General features: G+C 41.8%; 3 protein-coding genes across 3 annotated transcripts; 2 read left to right on the top strand and 1 right to left on the bottom strand.

Annotated features, from left to right (window-relative positions):
• Positions 1–309: 309 nt before the first annotated feature.
• Positions 310–1,257, bottom strand: LOC117060975 (olfactory receptor 10V1-like). The gene has a single exon (XM_033173608.1). The coding sequence runs from the start codon at positions 1,255–1,257 to the stop codon at positions 310–312; it is 948 nt and encodes a 315-aa protein (XP_033029499.1).
• A 7,641-nt stretch (positions 1,258–8,898) lies between these two features.
• LOC117060965 (olfactory receptor 10V1-like) lies at positions 8,899–9,846 on the top strand. Its single transcript, XM_033173596.1, has one exon. It carries the CDS (start codon positions 8,899–8,901, stop codon positions 9,844–9,846), a length of 948 nt encoding a protein of 315 aa, XP_033029487.1.
• A 5,812-nt stretch (positions 9,847–15,658) lies between these two features.
• On the top strand, positions 15,659–16,612 carry LOC117060957 (olfactory receptor 10V1-like). Its single transcript, XM_033173584.1, has one exon. It carries the CDS (start codon positions 15,659–15,661, stop codon positions 16,598–16,600), a length of 942 nt encoding a protein of 313 aa, XP_033029475.1. The 3' UTR covers positions 16,601–16,612.
• The last annotated feature ends 1,240 nt before the right edge of the window (positions 16,613–17,852 follow it).

Here is a 17,852-nt window from a genome sequence, read left to right as displayed (position 1 = left end):
GGTTCTCCTCCCCATCAAAACAGAACTCAGTGTCACTAGTGTAGCTGTTGTTCTGCTTGCTTTCAATCAGGCATTTGTTTCATTTCCTTCAGGAATACCCATACTGAATTCAGGACCATTGGCCACACAATGCACTGGAGCAACTTCTGCTACAGGCAAAGAACATTCCTTTTGAGGCATAGTTGCAGCTTAGACAGGGCGCCTACCTATGCATCCTTCCATCACTGACCTGTGGTTTCAGTTCCACCATACCATTATGACACATGGCAGTAGACGGTGTAACCATTCCCTGGCTGCGATTCAACACTGTCATTTCTTCTGTGGCAGCACAGCTCTTTTTAAGGCTCTGATCAGTGCATCCTTTAACTCTTTGTTCCTCATACTATAGATCAAGGGGTTCAGCACAGGAGTGACAAAGGTGTAGACCACAGACACCGCCCGGCCTTCCTCCGGCGAGTAGCTGGAGCTGGGACGCAGGTATATCAAACTGCCACAGCCAAACTGCAGAAGAACGACCATTAAATGGGAGGAACAGGTGGAGAAAGCCCTTTGCCTGCCCGCGGCAGAGCTGATCCGCAAGACAGCAGCCACAATGAAGGCATAGGAGATACAGATTAGGAGGAAAGGGATGGTGATGATGGTAACACTGGTAATAAAAAGGGCAGTTTGGTGAAAATGGGTATCGCCACATGCCAGTTTCATGACAACAGGGAAATCACAGAAAAAATTATTGATTTCCTTATTTGCACAGAAAGGCAAAGTCAGTATCAAGATAGAAAGCTGAATGCCAAAGAAGCAACTCATGGCCAAGGTCCCAACAACAATTTTCACACACACTCTCCAGTTCATGATGACAGTGTAGCTGAGTGGGTGACAGATTGCCACATAGCGGTCATATGCCATGATTGCTAGCAGGACACAGTCAGAGCTTCCCAGGAAGGTAAAGAAGAACATTTGGGTCCCACAGCCAGCCAAGGTGATGGAGACCTTTCTCACAGAAGCAACGTGGGCCAGAGTGAGGGGTGCAATGGTACAAGAATAAGCGATTTCCAGACATGCCAGGTTAGCCAAGAAATAATACATCGGGGTATGAAGGGAATGTGTGGTGTAGATGATGAGAACAATGGTAGCATTCCCAAACAGGCTGAGCATGTAGAGAATCAGAAAAGTCCAGAAAATCAGCTGCCTCATGCCTGGGTGTGTTGTGAATGGATGGAAGTGGAACTGTATGATTCCAGTTTGGTTTTCAGTCTCCATATTAACCTGCACATCAGCTTTGCTATGGGTTAAGAGGAGAGAGGACAACATTACTGAGAAGCCAGCATTGGGCAACCAGGAAATTGAGTAACATAAATAAATTGAATTGCAACAAACAGAGAAGATGTTGCAAACTTGGCTGATAGTGAAGGTGCAATTGACCAACATATTCTTTAATACTGAAGTTCAGACTTCTGTAGGCAGCTATTAACAAGAGTAGGTTGTTCACTGAAGTGTCTACATCCATTAAAACTGAGCGACTACTACACTGCCTATATATGGCTAGGTTGATATTGAAATGTTTTACCATTTTTTATGTGCTGTAAGCCACCCAGAGTGGCTGGGGAAACCCAGCCAGATGGGCAGGATTTAAATAATGAAATTATTATTACTTTTCTATACCATTAGCCATCTCTGGCTCTATCTTCTACAGACACTAGACAATGTTAATGCACTGGAGCTGTAGTCCTACACTATGGCCTCTATCACTATTTTGCAAGCAGGTTTCAGCAACGTATCAACAAATTCAGGTTGTGCAATAGAAGTCGGTTTGGAGCTCTTGCTCAACAACTCCTACCTCTCCCGCTGAACCTTTTGTGTTAAGGGATTGACAAGAAAGTAGTAGGAAGTATGGCATAGCAAGGAATAACCTATGAAGTAGCTTTAGGGAAGCCAATGGTAGCAATCCAAAGCTGCAGTTTGGCTCTTAATAGACTCAAAAGGAGATTTCTTCCTAATGAATTACATAGGAAAGTGATAAAACAAACAATATATTATCCTATTATGTGGTGACATTTTAAAACTGCTTATTGCAAAGTGTTCCAAAATTTGGGACTGTATTGGGGGCTGAAAAGAGATGTGTTTTGTACCTAGAAGGGAATGGAAGTCAATCTGGGAGGGAAACAATCTAGGTTATTCTGATTATATATGTTGTGATCTTTTCTGTGAACCACCCTGAGACCTCTAGGTATAGGGTGGTGGTATATACATTCAATAAACAACAACAACTGGTTCAGTTCACAATTTAACACAAACCTACGTAATCCACTCTTCCCAAAATGATACACAAAGTGAAACACATCTATCATTTGAAATTTGCACTTCTCCCAGTTTTGTGATGCATTTCTCCAACCCCAAAAAGTGTACAATAATGTGCACATTGGTAGAAGCATACATAAAATTGCATATATTTGTGGATATGACACGCAGAAATGTTTTCTAAAGAACCCAGAAGCTTATTTTTTACCCCCTCTCCCTAACTCTCAATGTGTGGTGTTTGTGTGTGTTTGGCATATCAGTACATACTTTATTTGTTTTGTTTATACTCTCTTGGAGGGATAGTCATTTTAAAAACATCTAACTACCTTCCTACCCTGGTTCTATCAAGAAAACTTGCTAAATGAAATATCTTTTTCTCACCTCTCTTCTTCTGTTGGCTTTACATACGAGCAGCAACCTGGACATGAATATTTCTTTCCTAATGTTGCTGTTAAATTCAAAATTATTCCTTCCTTCCCTTATTTCTTTTGTAAAACATTCTCATTGGGGCTAACACATGAAGCCATTTTAGCATATCTACGCTTCCATGTGTGTGTCTTTCTTACCTGTATTGACATCAGCAGCTGCAATCTTTTCTTCACATCTCCCGGCATTCAAGACTTTTTAACCTATCTTCTATAGCCCCTTGGGAGTGAACTGCTGATACAGCCTCTCAACACAGCTCCTATCAGCAAGAAATCACAAAGGTTTGTTGAACAGTCAGCCTGATTTTCTTGCACAAAAATTGGGAGGTTAGACATTATTGACTATTGAGAATTCATTCTGATTGGCAGGTGATTACTGAACTAGTTCAAAAATCTCTGAACTACAGATGAAAGTAGATCCCATAATTGGCAGGTGAATTAAGGTGGATTCAGTTACTGGTAATTTGGGGGTTCAACTCCAAATGAGTTCTAGTTCATCTTCCTGTCTATTCCCTCCCCTTCCCCCAGCAAGAGGCCCAGACTCCTAGCTTTCATTAAAAAAAAACTCCATCAGACATCTACAAAGGAAGTTAGAAAGCAAACTGTGGAGGCAATGTCCAAAGTCTTATTAAGTGGATACAGAGGTGCTGCTGTTGCTAAGGACGCTTAGTTATTTAACCACATTTGCTAAGCAACCAGAATAAAGGAATGTGTGGCATTTCCTGTATCTTCTCTGCTGAAGAGACTCACTGTTTTCCAACAGGAGCAGCTTGTAGCAGAAAGCACAAATAAAGCAAAGGAACAAAGCAAATGATGTTTCGTTGGCACAATTTAAGCAGAATAAGCCATTTCTAGTATGGAAATACAATTATGTGGCAAGGTTCATCTGTTGACATTCTCTCTATTAGGCATCTTGTGTGTGGTCCCTGATTACCCTGTAGGTCAGTCCAGGAGCTTCTAACTTTCTGAATGCTGAAGGTTTTTGTTCTTTTGCAGAAGACGAACACTTTATGAACTAAAAAGTTTGTTTGAATGAACATGAGCAGAACCAACTTGTCTTATAAAAGGATGAACTTGAACTGAAATGAACTTTCCCAACTCCTCAAAGTGGCAGCTCCTCTTCAGTGGCTACCAATATTTTGTGATGGGCCAGGTGTTGGGTTGGGGGCTTGGAGGGAGAATATCTGAACATGGTAATACCCTGTCACACCATGCAGTGAAAACTCTGTGTAGCAAAGAGGGAAAAATGTAAGAAGGTGAGAGAAGATGACAAATGCAAAGGAAAATAATAAATGTAAGAAGGAGGAGCATCTGAAAGGAAGCCAATAAAATGGAAGCTGGGTGGAGGATGGAAGGTGAGTGCAAATGAAAGGAGTAAATTTTGAAATAATTGCAAGGGTTTTCGGGGAACATCTCTTTCTGTATCATCTCTGACCATAATAAAGACTATTCATTCATTCATTCATTCATTCATTCATTCATCTCCATACTATTTGGGAGCCTGGGGCTTAATGTCTATCTTAAAGCTGCCTCTAATACTACTGTGTATATCAAAGGGGAAGTTCAAAGTGGGTTGGGAGGTAATTTTGAAAGCTGCTTCAATCCTTGTCCTGCTTTTATCTGAACCTGACCACTTTTTCTTCTTCTGACCGCACCTGCAACAGTTTCTCCAGCACCAAATGCTGCCCTCAGCCTGAAAAGGGCTGGGAATGGCTCTCCAGCATTTGAAACAGGGATCCTTCCCAGCTACAGAAGCCAGAGAGGGACCAAACCTGTCTGCATGCTAAGTATGTGCTCTGCCTCTGCCACTATGCTATGGCCTACCTGAATCGCATATAGTGATCATTAAGCGTAAAGAGGATCAGAGAGCAGCAAGTCTCAAGCTGCTTTCATACTGTGGTGCATGTGCTTCAGATGGTGGTTGAAACACTGGAAGGAGAAATGGTGCAAGTAAAGCATTTACTTTTAAGGTGATATAAAATATTCTTCTATGCAATAATAATAATTGCCAATCTTCACAAAAGAACAGGTTTCTGCTGGATTATTTTTGGAAAATGGGTTGCTGGCCCTGTGCATTGGACACCAACCTTTGTTTGGGGGAATGCTTTTTGAGGGGGGTGACTGATATTTATCCATCATAATGTCCCTCTTCCTCGATTATAAGACGGTAATTAGTTCTTTCAAATTCTAATATATTACATCTCTAGGGAAAGTGAAGCTAACAAACGCTGCAACAGCTACTGTTTTCTTTAAGGATGAGAAATAACCTTGAAATTGTCCCTCTCTTAGGACCTTGAGACGCTTTCTCTTATTTTGGGAAGTTCTGTAGAACTTTCTTAAATATAAATAAGTAACATCCTATTGGGATTTATGGATAAAATGGTGAGGAAAGTTGTTAAGGAGGCAAAAGTTCTCTCTCTGCACACACACACACACCCGCCCTCTGTTCAGACAAATAATTTCAAGACAGAATGCCTTAGAGGCTTGTTAAAACAAAGAGATCTCTTATGAGACATGCACAAATTAACACAATTCTCTGACGGCCATGAAAGATGCTTTAGGACCTTTACAAGTTCATGCATCAGAGAAAGTTACTTGGTTCCCTAAAGATAAAGTTGTCCCTTAAGAGGAGGCAATTGTTGATCTGGGCCAAGAGTCTTGCACATATATGCTTCAATTCTCAAGGCATGTTCACCCTCAGAGAACTGGCTGTAAGTTTATAAAGTTTCAATTCTCCAAGGACAATTCTGGTATAAGCAAATATTTACACTGCCACTTTCAGACTCAACTCCATATCGAAGTATAGTTCAATGGAGAAAATGGTTGGCTTGCATATGGAACACCTAGGTTGAAAGCTCAGACTGAGTAGCATTGGAAAGTCATTTTCCTCATAAGGAAAATACATATATAACACATACCAAGTCATGCCATTAGTCCATCTAGCTCATAAGTGACCCACTTGTAGCCTGTGGGACATGTAACTCTTGCCCTTATGGCCAGCTGATTTGCTCCCCCACTGCTGCTATTGTCCCCGAACTTAACTCCACTTCCAAAACTGCCACCAAATTTGCTCAGGCTATGCAGAAATTCCACCACCCAAAATCTTAATTTTCACTTGGTTTTATCTTTCTCCACTGCAGCACTGAACTCATCAATGATTGCTGTCCCTTGCTGACTCTTGCTGCTGCTTTTCTTTTTCCACCCATAGACATGCCAGGTGGACAATCTACTCATCAGCGAAACTCTACCTTGCACACTCCAGGGTCACCTCTTGCACTACTGCTCTCAGTACTGATCTGCACTGAACTGAGAATAACAAGATTTTTCTCATAAAGGTTCTTATTTCTGGCCCACATATGAACCTAGTGCTCCAAAGTTTCTCAACACATATCCTGCCCCTTTCTTGTTATTTATTTCTCTTAGCCTCTAAGGCATAGCTGTCAACCTTTCCCTTTTTTGCGGGAAATTCCCTTATTATAGCATTGGGAAACAGCAGGGAGGGTTGACAGCTATGCTCTATGGATCATTAATGCTATTTGAAGACCACTTTGCAGTGTCATACATTTTATAAAAAGATTCTTTTCATTCATTAACATGGAACAATACATTTCCTTTTTGCATATTTTAACTGTATTAAAATTCAGAAACTTCTTCAAAGATGGGGACAATGAAGGCAGAAATTGATTTAAAAGGATGGATTGCTCTTGGCCAATCAAGAATGAAGGTGATGCAGGGGAAGAGGAGATGTAGAAGTTATTACTGGATAATTAAGAGCTGTTTTGTCTTCAGGAAAGAGCACCAACAGCAACCAGTAACCAAACAATGAAAAAATGCAACAAATATAACTGCTGGATTCACAGGTGGCCTATGTGTGCAACAAATCCAAACCCTCAGTAAACTTTTAACCAGTGCTTGGAAAGTTCATTTCAGTTCAAGTTCATCCTTTTATAAGACAAGCTAGTTCTGCTCACATTCATTCAAACCAACTTTTTAGTCCATAAAGTGTTCGTCTTCTGCAAAAGAACAAAAACCTTCAGCATTCAGAACGTTAGAAGCTCCTGGACTGACCTACAGGGTAATCAGGGACCACACACAAGATGCCTAATAGAGAGAATGTCAACAGATGAACCTTGCCACATAATTGTATTTCCATACTAGAAATGGCTTATTCTGCTTAAATTGTGCCAACAAAACATCATTTGCTTTGTTCCTTTGTTTTATTTGTGCTTTCTGCTGCAAGCTGCTCCTGTTGGAAAACAGTGAGTCTTCAGCAGAGAAGATACAGGAAATACCACACATTCCTTTATTCTGGTTGCTTAGCAAACATGGTTAAATGACTAAGCGTCCTTAGCAACAGCAGCACCTCTGTATCCACTTAATACGACTTTGGACATTGCCTCCACAGTTTGCTTTCTAACTTCCTTTGTAGATGTCTGATGGACTTCTTTTAATGAAAGCTAGGAGTCTGGGCCTCTTACTGGGGGAATGGGAAGGAATAGACAGGAAGATGAACTAGAACTCATTTGGAGTTGAACCCCCAAATTAACTGAATCCACCTTAATCCACCTACCAATTATGGGATCTACTTTCATCTGTAGTTCAGAGATTTTTGAACAAGTTCAGTAAACTTCATAGAGCTCAACTAGTTCATTCCAAGCACTGCTCTCAATGCATCCATGAGCTTAGAAAAATATTCTGCATCATCCACAGTGCTTTCAGACTGTTGCTATATTCAGTGGGATTCAATCATATACTGGCAAATATAGGCAGCTCAGTCAAAGTCTGTGCAATAAAGCTGGTTCATCTCCCCCTCCCCAACCTTTGTGTGTGTGTGTGTGGCAATAGGGAAAGCATCAGGAAAATGCAAAGGAAAGTATGGGATGACACCTGATGCAAGGTCATATAACCTCTCTGCAAACCAATCAGAATTAATTCTCAATAAGCAGTAAATAATGTCTAACTTCCCAATGTTTGTGCAAGAAAATCAGGCTGAATGTTCACTAAACCTTTGTGATTTCTTGCTGATAGGAGCTGTGGTGAGAGGCTGCATCAGCAGTTCACTCCCAAGGGGCTATAGAAGATAGGTTAAAAAGTCTTGAATGCCGGGAGATGTGAAGAAAAGATTGCAGCTGTTGATGTCAATACAGGTAAGAAAGACACACACATGGAAGCATAGATATGCTAAAATGGCTTCATGTGTTGGCCCCAATGAGAATGTTTTACAAAGGAAATAAGGGAAGGAAGGAATAATTTTGAATTTAACAGCAACAGTAGGAAAGAAATATTCATGTGAAGGTTGCTGCTGGTATGTTAAGCCATCAGAAGAAGAGAGATGAGAAAATGTTATTTCATTTAGCAAGTTTTCTTGACTGTACCAGTGTAGGAAGGTAGATAGATGTTTTTTAAAATGCACTAATAAATGACTGTCCCTCCAAGAGAGTACAAACAAAACAAATAAAATAAAATATGTACTGTACTGATATGCTAAACACACACAAAAACCACACAGTGAGAGTTAGGGAGACGGAGTAAAAAATACAGGTAAGCTTCAAGCTTCTTTAGGGGGGAAAATGGAGACAGACAATCATGTGCCAGAAATCAGAAACAAAAACCTTACCTTATCCAGAATGCAGGAATTGCATAAAGAACACCCTAACCGCTGACATAAAGCATAATATACTGTACTTTTCCATGTATAATACGTCCTCGTGTATAAGATGCCCCCTATTTTGGGGGACTCCAAATTAGGAAAATGGGGGGGAGATTGCCCAGAGTTGTTGAGCTTTTTTTGTTGAGCTTTATTGTTTTATTATTTAAATCCTGCCCATCTGGCTGGGTTTCCCCAGCCACTCTGGGTGGCTTACAGCACATAAAAAATGGTAAAACATTTCAATATCAACCTAGCCATTTATAGGCAGTGTAGTAGTCGCTCAGTTTTAATGGATGTAGACACTTCAGTGAACAACCTACTCTTGTTAATAGCTGCCTACAGAAGTCTGAACTTCAGTATTAAAGAATATGTTGGTCAATTGCACATTCACTATCAGCCAAGTTTGCAACATCTTCTCTGTTTGCTGCAATTCAATTTATTTATGTTACTTAATTTCCTGGTTGCCCAATGCTGGCTTCTCAGTAATGTTGTCCTCTCTCCTCTTAACCCATAGCAAAGCAGGTTTATATGGAGACTGAAAACCAAACTGGAATCATACAGTTCCATTTCCATCCATTCACAACACACCCAGGCATGAGGCAGCTGATTTTCTGGGCTTTTCTGATTCTCTACTTGCTCAGCCTGTTTGGGAATGCTACCATTGTTCTCATCATCTACACCACACATTCTCTTCATACCCCGATGTATTATTTCTTGGCTAACCTGGCATGTCTGGAGATCGCTTATTCTTGTACCATTGCACCCCTCACTCTGGCCCACGTTGCTTCTGTGAGAAAGGTCTCCATCACCTTGGCTGGCTGTGGGACCCAAATGTTCTTCTTTACCGTCCTGGGAAGCTCTGACTGTGTCCTGATCGCAATCATGGCATATGACCGCTATGTGGCAATCTGTCACCCACTCAGCTACACTGTCATCATGAATTGGAGAGTGTGTGTGAAAATTGTTGTTGGGACCTTGGCCATGAGTTGCTTCTTTGGCATTCAGTTTTCTATCTTGTTATTGACTTTGCCTTTCTGTGCCAATAAGGAAATCAATAATTTTTTCTGTGATTTCCCTGTTGTCATGAAACTGGCATGTGGCGATACCCATTTCCACCAAACTGCCTTTTTTATTGTCAGCATTACTGTCATCACCATCCCTTTCCTCCTAATCTGTATCTCCTATGCCTTCATTGTGGCTGCCGTCTTGCGGATCAGCTCTGCCGCAGGCAGGCAAAGGGCTTTCTCCACCTGCTCCTCCCATTTAATGGTTGTCCTTCTGCAGTACGGCTGTGGCAGTTTGATATACCTTCGCCCAAGCTCCAGCTACTCACCAGAGGAAGGCCGGGCGGTGTCTGTGGTCTACACCTTTGTCACTCCTGTGCTGAACCCCTTGATCTATAGTATGAGGAACAAAGAGTTAAAGGATGCACTGATCAGAGCCTTAAAAAGAGCTGTGCTGCCACAGAAGAAATGAGAGCGTTGAATCACAACCAGGGAATGGTTACACCGTCTACTGCCATGTGTCATAATGGTATGGTGGAACTGAAACCACAGGTCAGTGATGGAAGGATGCATAGGCAGGCGCCCTGTCTAAGCTGCAACTATGCCTCAAAAGGAATGTTCTTTGCCTGTAGCAGAAGTTGCACCAGTGCATTGTGTGGCCAATTGTCCTGAATTCAGTATGGGTATTCCTGAAGGAAATGAAACAAATGCCTGATTGAAAGCAAGCAGAACAACAGCTACACTAGTGACACTGAGTTCTGTTTTGATGGGGAGGAGAACCTGGACAAGTTTCCAGCCACAGAGAGAACTAATACAAGATATTGTGAGGTAACAGAAGCAAAATACCTCAAGAAGAGGCTGGAAAGATGTCAGCAAAGGAGCGTAGCAAATGAGGCAGACATTAACCTCAAACCAGACTAGCCCGAAATGCCTGATGGGACTGGCATGGGGATTTTGGACCTCGTATTCATCTGGAGACAACTTCAACTGATGAATTGGACTGATGATTCTGTTTTTTGTTAATAAATGCACATACAGGCATGTACCCAAAGAGAGTCTATGATGTTGTTGTTGTTGTTGTTGTTGTTTTGACCTCTGAGCGGAACGGGACAATGAATTACACTTTCTGTGTGACATTCCAGAGTATAAAAACAAGAAGATCACAAAGATTGTTGATAAGTGTTCTAATATACAACACACAAGGTTATAGTAACACAAAATTCTCTGGTGATTTTTGGGAATGTGGGGTGCACTTTCAGGACAGACATGGAGTACTTCACACTGCACACTATTATACCTACACAAGATGTGATATGAGCAACAATTTTAATGCAATTAGACATATTCATGGATAAGGCAGCAGTGGTGGTGATGACATGTGGATGAACCAGAAACATCATTGTCGGTCCATTTAGATGTACCTCCACTGCACTCCTGTTGAAGTGCTTTCCCCCGTATCTGCCCACCCAAGATGACACTAGCAGGCTTTAGCTTCATAGAACATGATCCCGTAGAACAGAGGCAGCTAAGCTGTAGTGCTCTTGGACTCGAACAACCAACAAACCCATCAAGCATTGCCAATGGTTAGGGTTGAAGGATGGGAGGGGTCATCCATCAATGACCAGAGGTTCACAAGCTTCCCTGCCCTACCATAGGACTAGCACTGATATACAAACGGTCCTTGGGTGAGTGAGGCTGAGGGTCATACCTAGTAAGGCGCAAACAAGGTCCTATATATGCAGATTTAAACAAAACATGAAAGCAAACTCACTTGTACAGATTTACACTTAAGCTGTGGCTGAAAGTGCTGTGTGTTTCTAATGGGCAGACAACATTCTGCTTCAGATCTGCTGTGGAGGCCCTGCCGGCAGTTCCAGTTTTGAGCAAAATGTCAGGGTGAATTACCTATTGGACTTTATAGTGCCATTCCTATTAATTACCAATGTGATGTGATATTTTCATGGGGTTTTTTTTATGTATTGCTTGCCGTAACCTGGTCTAGGTCCTGCAGTGAATGATGGGGTGTGCATTTAAAAAAATAAATCATGTTTGTGTCAGAGAATGATCCATGTGTATAGCACCAGAGCCCCTGGATATGCACTAGAACCATTGGACAAGGAAAATGAAGAGGGTTTTGTGGGGGGAGGGGAACCAATGGACAAAATGTCTTTATAACTGGCCTATAGATCTAATTTACTTTTTCAAAAGCAAAAATGTAGGCCTGAAAAAATGTGTAGCTTGTGTATGTGCTCTGCGTCAGTTCCTCATTCACATCTTCACTTCCTCCCTCCACATCAACTCAAATTCACACCATTATTCCCAATGCTGCTAGTGAAGTCATCCCATTGCTATCTTGCTTATTACTGTATTTATTTATACATGAATCAATTCCCATGAGGCATCCTGACGCATATTTTAAAAAATATTTTAAACACACAAATAAAAACTGTTAAAACTGTTGCATATATTAAAAAACTACCGTACTTTTCTGTGTATAACATGCCTCCATGTATAAGACTTGAATTTTGCGGGACTCAGATTTAAGAAAATGGGGGAAGATGGCCCAGGCTTGTTGAGCTTTTTTAGGGGGGTGTCAGAAAATCACTAACCCGAATGAGAAATGGGCTGCAACCTATCACACGTCCCCCACAACGCACTATCTGTGTATAACCCTTGTCTTATACACAGAAAAGTACGGTACTTCTAAAGCCATTATATATCAAAATACCTACAAGTACCAATTATATATCAAAATACCTACAAGTACCATTATATATCAAAATACCTACAAGTACATGCACTAAGAATATGAGACACCATTTATATTCTTAGTAACTTGCGATCGTGGTGTGAGATGAAATTATTTTTATTTAAATTTACATCTCACACTTCCTCTCTAAGGAGCTCAGGGTGGCAACCGCATAAATCACAAAATAATTAAAACATCTAAAAACGATTCCAGCATAGATGCAGACTAAGGCCTGAGCACACACAGCTCTGTATACCTGTAGTTCGCTAGGCTAGATCCCCAACACAGGCTATCAAAATCCATGCTCTCATGGCCCTAACACTCTTCGCCTCCTTGTTACTGATCTTCTGGTTTACACCTGCCTTGGGACAGGAGAGAAAATGGCTAGAGCACAAGTGGTGAAAAACCTGAGCTACACTGGGGCAAACGTGGCAGAAAGTCTCCTTGGTTGGTGGAGATGGCCACACAGAAGTATTTTTGCATGCTGAGAGAGCAGTTGGTATTGAATGTCCTCCCCTCTAATGGAGCAGTGAGTTGACTCCTTGTCTCCCTCCCTGTCTGCTGCCCTTTGTCCTCAGAGAGCAGGGACCTCTACTCTTGTTGGCTGCTTCTGTGTGATTTACTTTTATGGGGACTTTGATGCATCACTGGGGGATTGGGAGTACCTTGCTCCTCTAAGGATCTTGCAAGGTTTATAAAGCCCTCAGAGCTAGAGCTCTCTTGTGGAAAGGGCAGAGGCATCCAATATCAGCTCGGACAACAGGTTAGTAAGATTATCCCAGCCAGCCAGCCAGCCAGTAAAAAATGTTCTACCCTTCTCACAATAAAAACAGTTGGGCATACAATTGAAGTAAATCAGGGCCAGAATGGTACTGCTTGCAATTGTTTAGACAATGTGTTGGCTGCGGACATTGACTTAGTTGTGAGCAAGAATAATGACCACAACGTTGAGCATTGTTCCAGGCAAATGCTTTCCTAGGAGTGGTACGAGGTTCTGAATGGGAAATAGTCTGGAACATTTCCTTCTACAGAAATGTTGCGGTTCCCATTTGTGTAGCAAGAGGTTTAAGCCTAAATGGAAGTTGCTTTTGCCATCTCTTTGTATCACTTCCATTGCCTCCTAATGAAGCCAACACTGAAATGATAAATAATGCTCAGTTATTTTACATTTGACATTCCTATTTGCAGGTGATGTGGAAAGTGTTTCTAGACTATGGCTGTGCCATAGCATACAATTCCACAGGCACTAGAACAGGAATAGACAACACAATGCTCTCTAGATGTTGTGGGACTCCAGCTCCCATCTGTCCCAGCCAGCATGGCCAGTGATGAAGGGCAACAGCATCTGAAGGGCACCATGTTGGCTACCCCAGCACTAAAAAGACAACTGCTGTGTTTTAAGGTGACATCCAAATGTTATTTTGCAAAGAGGGAGGCTTCCACCTTCCAGTGGAAATGTAGTTTTCTTGGCCATTAAACTGAAAAATGCATGGATACTCACCACCTGTACTCCAAAATAGTGAGTAGCAGAGGATGGTGTGGCAAATTCTACATTGTCATACTAACAATAGCTTAAACAATAGCAGCAAACATAAAAGCAGTAAGACAGTAGTATTAAAAATAGAAACAATTAAAAACATCAAAACACATAAAGAACATCTAAAAAGCATAAGAAAAATATATAACACTAGCGGGCATGATTCAGCAAAAGTTAGTCAATCCTTCTTTTCCTGATGCTCAGGCATGAGAGATGGTGCTTACATTTCCAAAATGACACCATCTCCACACAAGAAGAAGGAGGTATCAGTAACCTTGTGGGGACAGCAAGATTTTTATTTTAAAAATAAGATTTGATTAAAGCTGTTTCGTAATACAATAAGATAAAAGAAAGTAATCCAAATAAAAACAAAAACAGAGAAAGAAAGGGAAGGGGGACCACAAGATTTTGTTCTTCATATGAGCTTTCGTGTGCATGTGCATTCACATGAAAGCTCATACCCAGAACAAACTTAGTTGGTCTCTAAGGTGCTACTGAAAGGAATTTTTCTATTTTATTTTGTTTTGACTATGGCAGACCAACACGGCTACCTACCCGTCACAAGATTTTGCAGAGGGGAACTAAGGAGAGAAACTTCCCCAACAGTCCAGTGAATACTGGTAGACACAGAATGCTGATTGTTGTGGGTGGCAAACAGAAAACCAGGGTGGGACTGGAACACATTATCCTAGAAGACAGCATTGCTGGCTGGCTGGAAACATGAGCAGGACCACTCTACACTGCAACATTTTGTGATGGATCCCACTTGTCACAACTGTTTCCATTCAATAAAAACAAAATAGGATTTGAGTACTTTTGGATGGAGTGTCCATTTAAGTTTAATGGAGTAAAACCACAGGAACTCTGACATGCAATTGTTTTGCAATCCCTAGCTCAGTAAAGCAAGAACAATGTACAGTGCCAGTATAATGGCTATTTATTGTTTATCTAATTTTGTACTGGAAGGAATACAAAATACAAGTGACACAGCTTGCAATCTAAGCATCCGATTCTAAACACATTTCTCTGGAAATTCCATTGATTTCAATGGAACTTCCTTCTACAGAAAGTCCACAAATAAATTTACCGTAACAAAGCAACAGCATAGGGAGAGGTGGGTTTCGTAAAAGATTAAGTGAAGGTAGTTCAGGGAACTTTAACTGATAGCAGAAGGAGCAGGAAAAGTGAAACTACAGTGGTCTATGAAAGAATTGCCAAAGGATATGCTTGCAGCATGTGAAATGCTTTACACTCCTGAATTTTAAACTTACTCATTATTTGCAGAAGCATGAACTGAAATGCCTTCTAGATTACGCCTGTGCTGTACAATTTCACACAAGCCAGAAAAGAGGATATTGACAAGCTGCAATGTGTGCAGAGGAGGGCAACCAAGATGATCAAAAGCCTGGAAACCAAATCTTATGAGGAATGGTTGAGGGAACTGGGAATGCTTAGCCTGGAAAAGAGGAGACTGAGAGGAGATATAATAGCTATCTTCAAATATCTAAAGGGCTGTCACATGGAAGATGGAGCAAGCTTGTTTTCTCCTGCTCCAGAGACTAGGACCCAAACCAATGGTTTCAAGTTACGAGAAAAGAGATTCTGATGAAACATCAAGAAGAACTTTCTGGTGGTAAGAGCTCTTCAACAGTAGAATGGATTCTGTCAGAAGGTGGTCTTTAAGCAGAGATTGGATGGTAATTTGTCCTGGATTCTTTAGTTGAGATCCCTGCATTGCAGGTAGTGGGACTAGATGACTCTTGACGTCCCTTCCAACTCTACAACTCTGTGACTCCATGATTCTAAGACAGCTGTTGTCTTGCAAGACAACAGAGATCTTTATTTGCAAAAAGTGGGGAGTCTGCCCTCCAGTGGCTGCTTGGTTTATTGTACATGTTTAGAAATTGATGTGGCCTGTTGACATCTTGGTGGTGATATCACTTTCTCCATCATTGGTCTCTCTTTTTATCTCGTGCCAGGTCATATGTACCAATTCCTATGGAGAGTGAAAACCACACTAGCCTGACACATTTCTACTTCCACCCCTTCTCAACGATCCCAGAGATGCAGCTGTTGCTTTTCTGGACTTTTCTGGTCTTGTACCTACTCAGCCTTTTGGGAAACTCTGTGGTTGTGTTCATTGTTCGTACAGAGCGCTCCCTCCACACCCCCATGTATTTCTTCTTGGCTAACCTGGCAGCCCTGGAGATTGCTTACTCCTGCGTCATTGCCCCACTCACCCTGGCCAACCTCCTCTCTGCGCAAAAAGTCTCCATCTCTTTGGCAGGATGTGGCACGCAGATGTTCTTCTTTATCTTCTTGGGAGGTGGCGACTGCATCCTGCTATCTGTTATGGCGTACGATCGCTATGTGGCAATCTGCCACCCACTGCGCTACACTACCATAATGAACTGGAGGGTGTGTGCAAGTCTTGTAGCTGGGACGCTAGGCATGAGCTGCGTGTTTGGCATTCAGCTCTCCATCCTGATATTGCGCCTTCCGTTCTGTGGCAATGAGGAGATTGACCATTTCTTCTGCGACTTCCCTGCTGTCCTGAAGCTCGCATGCAGCGACACCCATATCTACCAGACTGCCCTCTTTATTATCAGTGCCGTAATACTGACTGCCCCTTTCCTCCTAGTTTGTGTCTCCTATGCCTTCATTGTGGCAGCCATCTTGCGCATCCGCTCTGCCTCAGGTAGGCAGCGGGCTTTCTCCACCTGCTCCTCCCATTTAATGGTCGTTCTTCTGCAGTATGGCTGTGGCAGTTTGATATACCTGCGTCCCAGCTCCAGCTACTCGCCGGAGGAAGGTCGAGTGGTGTCTGTGGTCTACACCTTTGTCACTCCTGTGCTGAACCCCTTGATCTACAGCATGAGGAACAAAGAGTTAAAGAACGCACTCAGTAGAACACTAAGGAAGGAAGTGCTGTTCCAGTGAGAGCCTTGGATATTCTAATGTGTTTTGCACTGTGGTAGGAATTCACAATACAAGCAGCCAAGCACACATCGGTTTTTATGTGGCTGAGGACTTATTTGCACATCCACACGAATCACTAAATGTTTTGTTTATTGAACATTCGTCCTAGTTTGTTTTCAGGGACATTAGACAACCTTGGCTGTTAAATGAGCATTTGTGCCGATTTGTTTGTGGGGAAGTTAGATGAAGTTGCCTCCAAGCAAGTGTCCTCCCCACATTTCACTTCCCTTATCACAAAAAGGCTGATATTTTGGGGAAGCAGGTTTGTTGTGCACGACCTCGCAGTCAGTTATAATTGCATGACCTGAGTTTACCAGTATGTGATGGAATCCTACCCCAAACTAGCAAGAGCCTGGAAATACCCTCAGTCACAGGTTGAACCATGGGCACTGGTGCAAATGAGTGCATTTGAGGTGTCACAATAATTCTGTCTACAGAGGCTGACCTTTGATTTCTGAACAAAATTAAAAATAAAAAAATTCCTTCCAGTAGCACCTTAGAGACCAACTAAGTTTGTTCTTAGTTGGTCTCTAAGGCGCTACTGGAATGAATTTTTTTATTTTTTATTTTGTTTTGACTATGGCAGACCAACACGGCTACCTACCTGTAACTGGACCTTTGATTTCTGAACTCTGTTCTTCATATTGCTGTCACCAACATGGTAAATATGAAAAGACTTTTCTATTTGTAGCAGAAAGTGGACTGCTTCTCCACTTTGTCTGCCATCACATAATGGAACTGAAACACGAAATTGGAGAAGAAACTGAGCACATGCTTGAAAACCAGCCATCCAAGAGTGAAACAGATATTGTTGCCTAATGTTATCGGAAGGTCCATTGCATATACTTCCTTTAACTGGCATAAATAATGTTAGTGTCTGCTGAAAGGATTGGTCATAATCTTATTGATTTGCAAGAGACTTAGGGTTAATTCCTACCGTAATGCAGTGATATAAACTGAGATTTCTAATTTTTTTAAGTCCAAAACTCTTTCAAAACTTGACATGATCTACTTTTGACACATACATCCCCATGGGTGAGATGGATAAAATCTGAGCCCAGAAGAAGACAACAGACGTGGTCTCTGCCTCCCATTCTGTTCCCCACTCTGGACCTCAGCTTCGACTCTCTCTCAGCCCTGGACACAGCTGCAGGCCTTTCTTTCTTTCCTGCCCTAAGGGCATCCTCACGGAAAAGTGGCATTAGGTAGCTGA

The sequence above is a fragment of the Lacerta agilis genome, chromosome 1 (genome assembly GCF_009819535.1).
Source record: "Lacerta agilis isolate rLacAgi1 chromosome 1, rLacAgi1.pri, whole genome shotgun sequence".
NCBI classification, from domain to species: domain Eukaryota; kingdom Metazoa; phylum Chordata; class Lepidosauria; order Squamata; family Lacertidae; genus Lacerta; species Lacerta agilis.
This window is presented reverse-complemented; position numbering and strand designations above follow the sequence as displayed.